Source organism: Neomonachus schauinslandi, chromosome 9, assembly GCF_002201575.2.
Source record: "Neomonachus schauinslandi chromosome 9, ASM220157v2, whole genome shotgun sequence".
NCBI lineage: Eukaryota > Metazoa > Chordata > Mammalia > Carnivora > Phocidae > Neomonachus > Neomonachus schauinslandi.
In genome coordinates this window covers 108463161-108478058 of record NC_058411.1, presented here as the reverse complement: position 1 = coordinate 108478058, position 14898 = coordinate 108463161, and the positions used below count along the sequence as shown (strand labels likewise).

The window sequence follows — 14898 nt, the reverse complement described above, 5'->3', positions numbered from 1 at the left end:
GTATGATTTTTATTAATGCATAAAAGTCCATATATTTAAGTTTAATTGAATTAACCAATTTTCTGTACATGTCATTTAAGTTGTTTACAGTTTTTGCTAACATACATAACAATTTAGTGACTGTCATTATGCATAAATATTTTAGCATATTTTTATTATAGTCTTAGGACCAATTCCTAGAAATTGAATCATATATTTCAGGATATACCCATTTCTTTAAGCTTTTGATATATATTGACAAATTGCCTTCCACTTTAGGAGTGTTTAAAATTTTGTATTTTGCAACTGCCTCCCTTTCCTAGCATTGGATATTATCTCTCTGGATGTAATCATAACAACAAAAAATAATAATTTTGCAATTTGATCAGTAAACATAGGACACTGTCATTTTAACTGTAAAGTAGTAAGCTTCAGAGGGAACTTTAAAACTGATTTCTTTAATGACTCAATTGTATAGTTAGGGAATTCAAAATCTGCAATCTACCCAAGGTAACCTGCTATTTTGCTGTTCCCCTTCCTCCTCTCTTTCTCTCTGTTTAAATCTTTAGGGAGAGAACTTTGGAAGAAAGGACCACCTTTACAGCAGGTAGATCTTAATTTTAATTTTTAAAAATTATATATGTGGCACAGTTTTGGTAAAGTGCTTACAGGTTAATGATTATACGTAGCTGTTTCAAGTTTAAGTGCATGCTGTTCTCTCTGCTCAGTTAATCATGCCCATGTATAATCCAGGTATTAAGATCCTGAGGCTTTGATGCAATCACTCAGTTTGAGACAGTGGATCTAAAGGACAGTGATACAGTGAATGTATCCAATAGGATATAAATATCTTCCTGATTGCTGGCCTTGAGCCTCCAGCCCTTTCAAATGTGAGATATTGTACCTTGTTGAGATTCTTAAATGATGAATGTTAGCCTAGCAGGTCATAAACATAAACATTTCTCCCTTACTAATAGAGTGAAATGTTTACCGTTACAGTAAAATTCTTCCAGGGCCTTAAGAAAGGAAGAAACAGAATTCCAAACTGAATATATACTGTGATTCAGTACCACTGTTAATATTTTGCTTTCTTTGTACTTTTTTTTGCCTTGTTGTTATTTAAAGAGGACTTTGAAAAAAAACACAATATGTGAAAGAATTCATACTTTGCCCTAGTTTTATGATCAAATCACTATGTAACCCTGGTTTTGTGTCCCAGTCTCAGTAAATGTCTTGTTGTTTTTCCCTAATCTCTTCAGGTTAGCGTAAGTGGGGCTGGTTTACTGCTCTGTCACCATCTTGCTCAAGAGCTATAGTGTAGGCAGCTTTCCTCTTCTGCTGGCTGTTTCCTTCCAGGCTTTCAGCTTTTCTCTAGTGGGAGGAACCTGAGCCCTTCCAAACCCTGAGGAGAGTAATCAGGTACCTTCTGAGAAATTCTGATCATCATTCTCTCTGCACATCATTCCTTGACCTCTCACTGGAATCTGAAAGCTATATTAAAGCATGTTTTTCTCTCCAACCCATCAGAATTAAGTAATACATTCATGCCTGGGTCCTGTCTGCCGTCACTTTGCCTTTCCATCTGGAGCAGCTGTTTTTACCTTCTCTCCCATTCCTCAGACGACCTAAGTGGGAGTAGAGTGGGGAAAAAATGCCCCGTGTTATGTCTGTACCAGCTGTCTTATATGGGAGCAGAGAACGTGATTTCTGAAATACAGAGATATTTAAAATAAGGAATTATTGAATGTTAATGTGGGAATGGTATTCTGCTTAGTGCTCCAGGAGTTATCTAAAATGAATACATGGAGTTAATATTCTGCTAGGAACAGTAAAACTCAATATTCCCATTCTTTGTTGAATACCTTTTAAAATAGCTGCTGTAGATAGGATTTGTTCCTGTACCAAGGGACATAGAGTCCCTGTTATCAGGAAGATGATAGTATAGTTTTAAAAATAAGACTTATTCAGTTGTTTGCTTAACAGACCTCTGTGGGGCACCTACGATATGCCCCTTACTATTCTAGGTGCTGGAGAATCATAGTGTGCAAAGTTCCCGTCTCATGTTGCTCCCAGCCTGGTGAGAGAAGTGAACAATAAGCAAATGCTAGTGTTTAGTATCATAGCATCTGCTTTGAAGAACAGTGGAACGGGATTAGGGGATGAAGAGGGGAGAGGGCGGGAAGCTATTTTAGATGGCGTGGTCAGCAAAGGCCTCTCTCTGGAAGTGACATTTGAGCAGAGGTGTGAAGGAAGCGAGAAGGGAGCCAGGGGGCTCTGTAGGAGAAGAAGCCTTAGCGGGCAGAGGGAAGGGCCGGTGCCAACCCCCTGATGCAGGAGTATGTTTAACACATCCATGGGGCAGTAGAAGGTCAGCATGGAGGAGTGATGTGCGCATGACTAAGGAGGAGAGGCGGGTGAGGTAAGCAGCTCCCAGATGATGAAGGACCCTCTGAAGGGAAGGCGGGGATGAACGTAGAATGAGGAAATGGCTCAGACCCCACACGAAGAACAGTCCTTTGCTAGAAGGAATGAGGCTAGAAATGTAGTTTGGGCCAAGTCATGGATATGGAATATCTTTCTTTTTTTTTTTTTTTTTTTTTTTAAAGATTTTATTTATTTATTTGAGCCAGAGAGAATGAGAGAGAGAGAGAGAGAGAGAGAGAGAGAGCACATGAGAGGGGGGAGGGTCGGAGGGAGAAGCAGGCTCTCCGCCGAGCAGGGAGCCCGATGCGGGACTCGATCCCGGGACTCCAGGATCATGACCTGAGCCGAAAGCAGTCGCTTAACCAACTGAGCCACCCAGGCGCCCCTGGAATATCTTTCTAATCAGACCTTGTCCCTCTAATTCTAAATCCAAACTCATTAGAATGATAGTTAAAACGCTTGGTTAAACAAGACTCAACAAATAATACAAAACATTAAAAAATTTTCTTGGAAAATTAAAGCACTAGCGTTTTTTTTTTTTTTTTTTAAGCTCTCAAAAAGAAAGACCATAGCTTTCTAAATTATTATGTAGATTTAAATGTCAGTTTGGGCCAAAAAAAGGTTATATGCTCTCTTGTTTAATAATTGTGTTATTTTTTTTATTAAAGCAAATCTCTAGGCTGGAATAAGGTTTCAAAGCAGTAAGTGTACAAAACAGAACATGTACTGAACCAAGTCATTTAGAGATCTTTTACGTAGCTCTGGTCAGAGGATTGTCTGTCTCTTTCTTACCACACCCTTTGATATTTTATCAGTGCTTAAAGAAATAAATAATTTCCATATTTCTTTTCAACATTAATGTAACTCCCTCTCCTTTTTTTTTTTTTTAAGATTTTATTTATTTATTTGAGACAGAGAGAATGAGAGAGAGAGAGAGCACATGAGAGGAGGGAGGGTCAGAGGGAGAAGCAGACTCCCTGCTGAGCAGGGAGCCCGATGCGGGACTCGATCCCGGGACTCCAGGATCATGACCTGAGCCGAAGGTAGTCGCTTAACCAACTGAGCCACCCAGGCGCCCACTCCCTCTCCTTTTTAAGTACTAGATTTTTCCTTTGGGAATGGTTGATGATGCCTTCTAGTGCAACTTTAGTTTTGTGTCTAGTACAAATTCTACTTTTTAAGTCTTGGTAACTTTAGTAAAAATAAATCCTTAACAGTTAGGATTTTAAATTTTATTATGTCTTCGTATTTTAAAATAAATCATAGTTGATTTATTTAAAACCTGTAGTCCTTTGGGGAAGGTATGTGCTATGGTGAGCACTGTGAATTGTGTAAGACTGATGAATCACAGACCTGTACCCCTAAAACAAATAATACATTATACGTTAATAAAAAAAAATAAAAATAAAACCTATAGTCTTAAAGATGCTTTCCACTTGGAGTTTTAAGTGCAAACACTGCCATCTTGTGTTATATACGGTAAAATTTCATGTTGGATAAGCAGCACATCCCTAAATGTTGCCTACTGAGGAAAATGTACTTTTCTGTATTTTCATACTTGCTAACCTGTGTTCTCTTATGTTTCACCAAAGCGAAATTTGCCATACATGCTAGATGAAGTAAATATGAAGTCAAGTCAGAGGGAGCATCGAAACATTCAGGTAAAAAGAAAAAAAAAAGGTATCTTCTTTGTAAAGAATTGCTGTGTTGTTTGTAGTGGGGTCGGGTGGGAAGAGAAGGAGCACGAAACGTGGGGGAAATGAACAGGGGAAGGAAGGGCAGCCTGCTATGTTATGTGATTCTGTTTTCTTCCCTAATCCCTTCTAAAAGAATTGACTTTTGACATGAATGTTTGGGTCATATTATCTTACAGAAAGTATTGTTTTAATATGTATTAGGAAGCAAATAATTTAACAACTTTACATAACTTTTTATTGATTTAAATATATCTGTTTTGGGCCATAAATCCTAAATTTGTATTAATTTTAGAAAACTTAAGTATTGCAATGAAAAATGATGGTTCTTAATGTAAATAAATAGGTTTTTTTTTTTTTAAAGATTTTATTTATTTATTTGACAGAGAGAGACCACAAGCAGGGGGAGGGAGAGAGGGAGAAGCAGGCTCCCCGCAGAGCAGGGAGCCCGATGTGGGGCTTGATCCCAGGACCCTGGGATCATGACCTGAGCCGAAGGCAGACGCTTAACGACTGAGCCACCCAGGCGCCCCAATAAATAGGTTTTAATATAAGTGTTTTTTATTTGATAAAAAATCATTTTGTTTAACCATACAATGTTCTATGTTAATCAAAGTGTTTAAAAAATAATTATTATGTGGATTATGTCGGAGGAGGAAGATTCCATAATTAAATGGTTTATTTTATGACTGAAACACCATTAAAATATAAGTTGTATAGCTGTTTTCCATATGATAAGACAAAAGCATTTTATTTGGGCTTTTATAGTTTACTATGTAGTGTTAAGAAAGTGAACTCTAGCCCAAAATTGGAGCCTTAAATGCTTCATCAGAGCACTGAGGTAATTAGTATAGCAAAAAGAAAAAAAAAGAACACTCCCATAAACTTGAGAGGTGTTAAACAAAAGTTAAAATGGCATGTTCTTCTGCTGTTTTCTGTTTCCAGGTGATGCTTTTGTTTATTTATTTTGTTAGAATCATGGTGGTTTGCTGTCTTGTATATACTTGTATTAATTAGATAGCATAGGACCATAATCTTCTACAGGCACACCTCAGAGATATTGCAGTTCAGTTCCAGATCATTGCAATAAAGCGATTATTGCAGCAAAGCAAATATTGCAATAAAGTGAGTCAAATGAATTTTTTTGGTTTCCCAGCACATATAAAAGTTATATTTGCATTATACTGTAGTCTGTATTTTTTTTAAGATTTTTATTTACTTAGAGAGAGTGAGCAAGAGAGAGAGAACACAAGTTGGGGGGGTGGGAAGCAGAGGGAGAGGGAGAAGCAGACTCCCTGCTGAGCAAGGAGCCCGATGTGGGGTTCGATCCTAGGACCCTGGGATCATGACCTGAGCTGAAGGCAGACTCTGCTTGACTGACCGAGCCACCCAGGCGCCCGTATACTGTAGTCTGTTAAGTGTGCAGTAGCATTATATCTAAAAAACCCCCAATGTATATACCTTAATTTAAAAATACTTTATTACTGGGGTGCCTGCCTGGCTCAGTCCAAAGAGCGTGTGACTCTTGATCTCAGAGTCGTGAGTTCGAGGCCCACGTTGGGTGTGCAGATTACTTAAATAAATATTTTTTAAAAAGAAAAGAAAAAATTAAAAAAAATTTAAAAATAAAAATATTTATTGCTAAAAAATTCTAGTCATCATTGGCATTTTCAGTGAGTTGTCATCTTTTTACTGGGCGGGGGGTCTTGCCTTGATGGCTGCTGACTCACAAGGGTGGTGAGTTGTTGAAAGTTGGAGAGGCTGTGGCAGTTTCTTAAAATAAGACAGCAAGGAAGTTTGCCACATTGATGAACTTTTTTTTTTTTTAAAGATTTTATTTATTTATTTGAGAGAGAGAATGAGATAGAGAGAGAGAGCATGAGACGGGAGGGTCAGAGGGAGAAGCAGACTCCCCGCCGAGCAGGGAGCCCGATGCGGGACTCGATCCCGGGACTCCAGGATCATGACCTGAGCCGAAGGTAGTCGCTTAACCAACTGAGCCACCCAGGCGCCCAACACATTGATGAACTCTTAACAAGTTTTCTTGGTAGCATGCTGTTTGATAGCATTTTCCCCACAGAACTCCTTTCAAAATTGGAGCCGATCCCCTCAATCCCTCTAAGTTTAGGTCATGTTCTAAATCCGTAGTTGCCATTTCAATAATCTTAATAGTATCTTCACCAGAAGTAGATTCCATCTCAAGAAACCACTTTCTTTGCTCATCCAAAGAAAGCAACTCCTCAGTCATTAGTTTTATCATGGAATTGCTAGCGATTCAGTGCCCTCTTCAGACTCCACTTCTAATTCCAGGTCTCTTGCTATTTCCACCACATCTGCAGTTACTTCCTCCACTGAAGCCTTGAACCCCTCAAAGTCCTCCATGAGGGTTGGATCACTTCTTCCAAACTCTCATTAATGTTGGTATTTTAACCTCTTCTCATTAGTCACAGATGTTCTTAATATCATCTAGAATGGTGAATCCTTTCCAGAAGGTTTTCAATTTTCTTTGCTCAGATCCATCAGAAGAATCTCTATCAAGGCGGCCATACAAAATGTATTTCTTAAATAATAAGCCTTGAAAGTTGAAATTACTCCTTGATCCATGGGCTACAGAATGGATGGTTGTGTTAGCAGCCTTCAAAGAATTCGTAGAAGAGAGTTAAGGCCTTGCTCTGGATTAGGCTTTGGCGTAAGGGAATGTTGTGGCTGGTTTGATCTTCTGTCTAGACCACTAAAACTTTCTCCCTATCAGCCATAAGTCTGTTTTGCTTTCTTATCATTCACGTGTTCACTGGAGTTGCACTTTTAATTTCTTTCAAGAGCTTTTCCTTTGCATTCACAACTTGACTAACTGGTACAAGAGACCTAGCCTTTGGCTTTTTTTAGCTTCCGGCATGCCTTCCCCACTAAGTTTAATCATTTTTAGCTTTTAACTTAAGGTGAGAGATGTGTGACTCTTCCTTTCCCTTGAACACTTAGAGGCTATTGTAGGGTTGTTAATTGGTCTAATTTCAATACTGTTGTGTCTCAGGGAACGGGGGGCCTGAGGAGAGGGAGAGAGATGGGGGAACGGCCAGTGGGTAGAGCATCAGAACACACAGAGCACTTACTGGTTAAGTTTGCCATCTTAGATGGGCACAGTTCATGGTGCCCCAAGACAATTACAATAGTGTCATCAAGGTTCACTGATCACAGATCAACATAACAAATATAATAATAATAAAAAAATTTCAAATATTGTGAGAGTTACCAAAATATGACAGAGACACAAGTGAGCAAATGCTGGTGGAGAAATGGTGCTGATAGACTAGCTCAATGCAGGGTTGCCTCAAACCTTCAATTTGTAAAAAAACACAGTATTTGTGAAGCACAATATAGCAAAGCACAATAAAACGAGTATGCCTGTATATTATTTCTGACCTATAAATTTTAAGCCATTGAAATATCATTGAAACCATTGTGTCTTTGGACTTAAAGCTGTTTTATATATGTATGTATCTGTACATGATAGCAAACTGGTTTTAAAAATTTCTTCCATAAGAATTGCTCTTTTAAGGCTGGTCTGGCACCTTTTATCTTTCCTATTTAAGGATCTGGAGATTGAAAATGAAGATTTGAAAGAGAGGTTGAGAAAAATTCAGCAAGAACAGAGAATATTACTGGATAAAGTCAACGGTTTACAACTACAGCTGAATGAGGTAATAATCCACATAATATAAAAAAATTAAAAAATGTTTTACTACCAGTAATCATCATCAAGTGCTACATCAAGTCATGGTGCTAGATGCTAAAGGAGGTACAACCAGGTCATTGTCCTTGAGCAAAGTTCTGTCTTTCTGGGATCTTTACATGAAACTTTGAGTGTCACTTATAGGGACAGAAAATACTGTTGGTGTACGGTAATAGCAAAGCACTGAACTATAGTTGGGGCTATGGGATGGAAAGTAGGAGTTGATAATGGATGGGTTCTCAAAAGAATCAAAGTGCTTCTGAACCTGGTCAGTGAGAAGAATGAGTGACAGCTCAGACCACAGAATTGGTCATCCAGAGACATTTTCTCCTTATATCCTTGTTTCCAATCTTAAAGATATGTGCCAGCCTTTTACAAAGATACTCGCCGAGCTCATGCCTTTAAAAAATAAGCTTTGAATAATGAAAATACATTTCTTCTTTTTGAATTTAGGAAGTAATGGTTGCTGATGATCTGGAAAGTGAGGTAGGATGATAAATTTTACTTTAAAGCTGTAAAATGTTATGTAAATTGAAGATGATATTGCAGTAGAGTTTTGAGTCCTGAGTTGAGATGGGGATGAGGATTTGATTTCTGGTTATTGCTTAAAGGGAAAAACAAAACCTACATGTGACTATAAAAATACGTTTTAAGGACAGCATGGGTTATCATAAGCATTTTGTTGTTATTGCCTCTGAATGCCTCATTTTCTGTGAAACTTTTAACGAAAAGATATAAAATTCTAAACATTGTAAATAAAATGTCTGAAAATAGTAAGATTTGAAACATATGACAGAAATGTGAAGTTTTCATAGTATTGTTTGTATATATTGTATATTTTATTAGTATATTTGTAGAAATTTCCAACTCTACTAATAGTTAAAAATACTAAAAAATCACAGTCACTCTAATTCACATTTTCTGAAACCTATTTTTAACCTAGTTGCAATCACGGAGTGATTTTGCTCTGTATTTATTCCTTTCCGTTTCAGAAAGAAAAGCTGAAATCCCTTTTGGTGGCTAAAGAAAAGCAACATGAAGAAAGCCTAAGAACTATTGAGACTCTGAAAAATAGATTTAAATATTTTGAGGTATAGAAAGCTTAAATAAATTCTTTCATATAACGTAAAATGGGCAGTGGTAAGGAGCTTGGAGTCAGACTTGAATTTGAATGCTCACTTTCTTCTTTATTGTGTGACCTCAGGCAGTTTATTTAAAGTCTCTGAGCTTGCTGCCACTTTCGCAAAAATTGGGGTGATCGTCCCTTTCTCCACAGAGCTTTGGCAAAGGTTAAACGAGACCACTGACTGACCCGTGTGGGCCTGGCATTCCCTTCCATACCCATTTCTCTTCCCCGGCTTTCCTCTTTGTCTTTACCTTTATAAAACTTCACACTCGTACCTGTAAATCTGCAATATTTATGATGGTGAAAAGAACAAAGTGTCATAAATGAATAGTGTATTTCCAGGATTATCTCAGAAAGGGTTTTGTGTATCTATGCATTAATTACAACACTTGGTTGAGAATAGTGTGTCAATAAGGCTCAGCTTTGGTTGGATCAGTTAGCTCTTAGTTTTTCCAAAGTCATGGTATTTTTTAGAAAGTTTTTATTGAAATACAGTGTACATTATAAAGTACACATGTTAAAGTGTATATGTTGAAGACTTTTCACAAGTCAGACACACCAAGATCAAGAAATAGAACATTCCCGGTACCTAGAAGCCTCCTGACACTTGCTTCCTGTCAGGACCCACATTTCCGGCACCAACGGTGACCACTCGCCTGGCTTTTACCTGCAGAGCTTTGTTTTGCAAGGCCATCATACATATTTTATAAGTGTGGTTCATCGCTGGTGCCACTGAAGAAGGTGGCTGATTCAATGTGAATCTTTTATCTTTACTGGGGAATATAACTCCAAAGTATGTAACAAAAGCGATTTTTTTTCCTTTGGAGATGAAAAACGTGCGCAGCTGTGAAAAAATGTAGACACGGGATGAATCTCACAGACGTAATGTTGCGTGAAAGAAATCAGACACAGAGTATATATTTCATGATTTCATTTTTACGAAACTTGGAATCAGACAAAACTAATCTGTGGTGACCGAGGTCAGAGTAGAGGCCACCCTTTGGTGAGGGGTTACGGACTAGGGGCATGAAGAAGCATCTGAGGGTGCTGGGAATGGTCTCGTCTTGATCTGGGTTGTGATGATGCGAGGTATACACATATGCAGACATTTACTGCACTGTACACTTAACACTCATGTACTTTACTGCAGGTGAGTTATGCCTCGATGCATGTTTGCATTGATATGACTGAATTCTGAAGATTATTCAGAAATACAGGTTTATAAACTAATGAACTAGTAGAGTAGCTTCTATTTTTCACATTTGAAGATGTTTGTTTTTAAGGCTAGTAGTGAAACTAGTAATAGCTAACATTTTGTAGCATTGCCCACATGCCAAGAAACGGCCCTGTGCACTGTACACGCATTTCATAAACACATCAACTCTGTTGGCTAGATCTTACTCTTATCTCCACTTTGTGAGTGAGGAGACCGAAGCACAGAGCAGTCTACCCATGAGGGCCTCTATAAATAGGAAGTGGCAGGGCCAGAACTTGAACCCAGGCAGTCTGACTAGTTTTATGCTCGGAATAGCTTGAATGAGAAAATACAGATGTGCATATGGGATTTTTGAAATGTCCGCCAAAGTTGGATACCTATTATCGGGTACTATTTATGTATTGCTTTTCTTCTACAAGTGGACTCTCACATCTTAAGAATAACATGTTTTTCTGTAGCTTTTGACAAACTTGGAGCCAAGTCTATAACTTTTAATGAGGTTATAATATATTGTAGAAAAATAACATGTTTTTTCTTATAAAAACAACACATTCATTTTAGGAAACTGAGAAAATGTAGTTAAACTAAAAGCAGAAAATAAACACACCTCTAATGCCAGCACTCTTAGTCCCTGATTGATCGCCTTTCACTTTATTTGTGCATAGCTTGTGTTACATACACACTCAACAGGTGGGAATACTGTTTTGTAACTTCCTTCACCTAGGCTAATGGGGACATTTTCTCCAGTCGATACATACTCATTTTGATGAATTTTTATACTAGAAATGAGTTTTTTACTTTCAAGAAGAAAATTAGAGGGCACACTTTATATGTGACCCAGTATTTATGAAAGCAGCCATTAAAAACTAAGAATGCATTATTTATAAATATTGAGTACTCACTACTGTATCATCTCACATGCTAAGAATTCCTCATAAGCTGCCAACAGAAGTGCTGCATTAGGTGTAATATATAACAGGTAGGCAGTTCCCTTATGTTTATAGGAAAAATATGAGAAAATATGGGTATTTTAGAACGAAGCTAATTTTATGTTACAACTCATCTTTCCATTTTTATTTGAGTAATCAAGTGAAGGTAATAAACCCAAACCAAGTTTTTTGAACTCCTTATGTGTGTAAGCCTTCCCCAACCCATGTATGTATAAGCCCATTTAGCAGCTATTACAAACTCTAGTATTCAATATTACATAGAACAAAGAGCTTAACTAAGTTTACAGACGTTTTTCTGTACCCTTGGAGCACTATGGATTAGTGGAGGTGGCATTAATTTAGTTATAGAACTGTGGACCATTTTTATTGTGGTCTCCTATACGAGTTTGACACATAGCTCTTAGTACTAATACGCACAGATACACAAACATGAACTACATCTGCACATCTTTTTTTAAAAATTGAAAATAGCTGACACACAATGGGACATTAGTTTCGGGTGTACTACATAGTAATTTGACAACTCTGTACATTACGCTGTGCTCACCACCTGTCACCATACAACGCTACTACGATACTTTTGACTGTATTCCCTATACTGTACCTTTTATCCCCATGACTTACTCATTCCATAACTAGAAGCTTGTATCTCCCACTCTTCTTCATCTGTTTTGCCCATTCTCCTACCTCCTCTCCTCTGGCAACCATAAGATTGTTCTCTGTATTTTTGGGTCTGTTTCTGCTTTTTGTTTGTTCATTTGTTTTGTTTTGGGATTTCACATAGGGGTGAAGTCATACAGTATTTGTCTTTGTCTGATTTACTTCACTTAACATAATACCCTGAGGTCCATCCATGTTTTGCAAATGGCAAGATCTAATCCTTTCTTATGGCTAATATTCCTTTGTGTGTGTGTGTATATATACCACGTCTTCTTTATTCGTTCATCTATTGATGGACACTTGGGTTGCTCCCATATCTTGGCTATTGTAAATAATGCTGCTATAAACAGAGGGGTGTATATATCTTTTCAAATTAGTGTTTTTGTTTTCTTTGGATAAATTACCCAGTAGTGGAGTTACTGGATCATATGGTATTTCTAAATTTTTCAAGGATCCTCCATATTGTCTTCCACAGTGGCTGCACCAATTTACATTCCTACCAATAGTGCACAGGGGTTCCTTTTTCTCCACATCCTCACCAACACTTGTTTTTTCTTGTCTTTTTGATACTAGCCATAATGACAGGTGTGAGGTGATATTTCATAGTGATTTCAGTCGCATTTCCCTGATGATTAGTGATGTTGAGTGTCTTTTCATGTGTCAGCCATCTGTATGCCTTCTTTGGAGAAATGTCTATTCCGGTCCTCTGCCTACTTTTTATTTTAATTGGATTATTTTTGGGGAGTATATATAAGTTCTTCTTATATTTTGGATATTAATTCCTTATCAGATATATGATTTACAGATATTTTCTCCCACTCACTAGGTGGCCTTTATATGGTTTCCTTTGCTGTGCAAAGGGTTTTTATTTTGATGGGGTCCTGGCAATTTATTTTTGCTTTTGTTCCCTTTGCTGGAAGAGATATATCTAGAAAAGTATTTCTATGGCCCATGCCAAAGAGATTATGGCCTGTTTTTTTTCCTACCAGTTTTACGGTTTCACATGTCACATTCAATTCTGAGTTTATTTTATTTTTTTAACTTTAACTTTTTAAATTTTTAAAATTTTTTAAATTATTTTATTTTATTTTATGTTTTATGTTATGTTATTTTATGTTATTTATGGTGTAAGAAAGTGGTCCAGTTTCATTCTTTTGCATTTAGCTGTCCAGTTATCCCAACATGATTTGTTGAAGAGAGACTGTCTTTTCTCCTTGCCTCCTTAGTCATAAGTTAATTAACTGTATAAGCATGGGCTTATTTCTGGGCTCTCTGTTCTGTTCTATTGATCTGTGCGTCTGTTTTTCTGCCATTACTATACTGTTTAGATTACTACAGCTTTGTAGTATATCTTGAAATCTGGGATTGGGATACCTCCAGGTTTGTTGTTCTTTCTCAAGATTGCTTGGGCTATTTGGGATCTTTGTGGTTCCACTCAAATTTACTATTATTTGTTCTAGTTCTGTGAAAAATGCTGTTGGTATTTTGATAGGGATTGCATTTGATAGGGAAGGCATTTTCTTCCTTTTGAGGTAAAGAAGCCGCAGAAAGAGTGTGTATTGAAAGTTGTTTCAGTTCATTTGGGGCTCACTTTTTTTTTTTTTTTTCTTTTGAGCAGCAAAGTTTTTCCTTGAAACACTTGGCTGCTTTTATTAAAATGCTTAGTGAAGTAGTTTATTCTCAACTGGTCTCTCTAATTGTCACTAGTGCTGTGTCTTTTTGTGGTTTCAAGTAGAGTCATACTCAGGAGAAACGAATGTTGAAAATGTGGTTTTAATGATTGGATCATTTAGAGCTAAAATAGATACAGAATTTAACAAAATGAAGCAATATTCGTCATAAATTTCTGCTTCTGATTTCAGAGCGATCATTTAGGATCAGGAAGTCATTTCAGTAACCGTAAGTACAAAAGCATAGATTATCATTACGGTTCACCCAGTTCAAACAAAGAAGAATGTTTATACCTCCTTATTTTGTCTAACTGTATATGACATTCTTGCCACTCAACTTCAGCCACTTGTTTGTTACACCTCAACACATGGAAGTAGGAAGAGGTGAAGATGCTAGTGTGGCCTCTAACATAAAATCTGGGAATGCTGAGGCTCTGATTTTCCCTAGCCACCTGTATTTTTAAGTTGTATCTTGTATGAGTTACCAAACTTGCCTTGTTGATTAGGAGACATTTATCTTGTGCTACTTGGAGCTCATTTTTTATGAAAAGAAACATAACGTAGTTTTCTGATTTGGAGAAATCTGTGGGTATAGTCTCAATGCAGGGAGGCATTTTAAAATTAGAAGTTACATAAGTACTTACTAAAGACTATGTCATTAATATTAACTTTTGTGTGTTATTTGCTAGTTCTAAATAATTCCTCTAGAAAATCCTTTTTTTTTTTTTTGCTTCCCAGGAAATATTAAATTATCCTCGAGCTCAGTACAATAGTAGTATTTATCCCATAAATTGTAAAGAACACCATTTTTATTTTGACTGATTGTAAGATACATATTTTATAATAATCATGTAGCTTATGTAGTCTAACAGTCTTATATATTTCTAAAAACCAACTTAGTATCTGTTCAGAAGAATATAGATACTTCCCTTATGTATGTAGAAATAATAAGGAAAAACAGGGATATTTTAGAACAAGGATAATTTTATGTTGTAACTCATGCTTTTGTTTTGTTTGAGTAATAGAGGAGAGATAATAACACCAAATCAATTCTTAGCCTACTTTGGTATGGATATTTAAGTTAAGATATCATTTATTTGGATTTATGTAGGAAAAGAAGATATGCTTCTCAAACAGGGTCAAATGTACATGGCAGATTCACAGGTAAATCTGGATTTTAATTAAAAATTTATTAAAAATATTTGTACCTTTTTAAAAAGAGGAAAACAGCATTGTATATTTATCAGTACATATACATTGAATAAGGTTTTCATTATCAAAGTAAAGTTATTGGTGTTCTCAGTTTAATAAAAGCAGAAGTTACTGTTTCTGGTGCCCTCTAGAGTGTTTTTGATGACAGTAGCTTAAATAAGAAATTTGAATTACAGTTTCATTGTCTTTGATAGTAAGCCTGTAGTTAACAGCGTTTGGTCAACTCTTCATATTTGC

General features: G+C 36.8%; 1 protein-coding gene across 2 annotated transcripts in view; it reads left to right on the top strand.

The window, feature by feature from the left end:
- Positions 1 to 14898, top strand: part of UACA (uveal autoantigen with coiled-coil domains and ankyrin repeats) — a 94739-nt gene that overhangs the window by 67536 nt on the left and 12305 nt on the right. For both annotated transcript variants that reach the window (XM_044917758.1, XM_021693750.2), the window contains exons 9-15: positions 549 to 586; positions 3996 to 4064; positions 7688 to 7795; positions 8281 to 8313; positions 8820 to 8918; positions 13642 to 13678; positions 14561 to 14613. In XM_044917758.1, coding sequence (XP_044773693.1) covers positions 549 to 586; positions 3996 to 4064; positions 7688 to 7795; positions 8281 to 8313; positions 8820 to 8918; positions 13642 to 13678; positions 14561 to 14613 — 437 coding nt within the window. The remainder of the gene's footprint in view (positions 1 to 548; positions 587 to 3995; positions 4065 to 7687; positions 7796 to 8280; positions 8314 to 8819; positions 8919 to 13641; positions 13679 to 14560; positions 14614 to 14898) is intronic.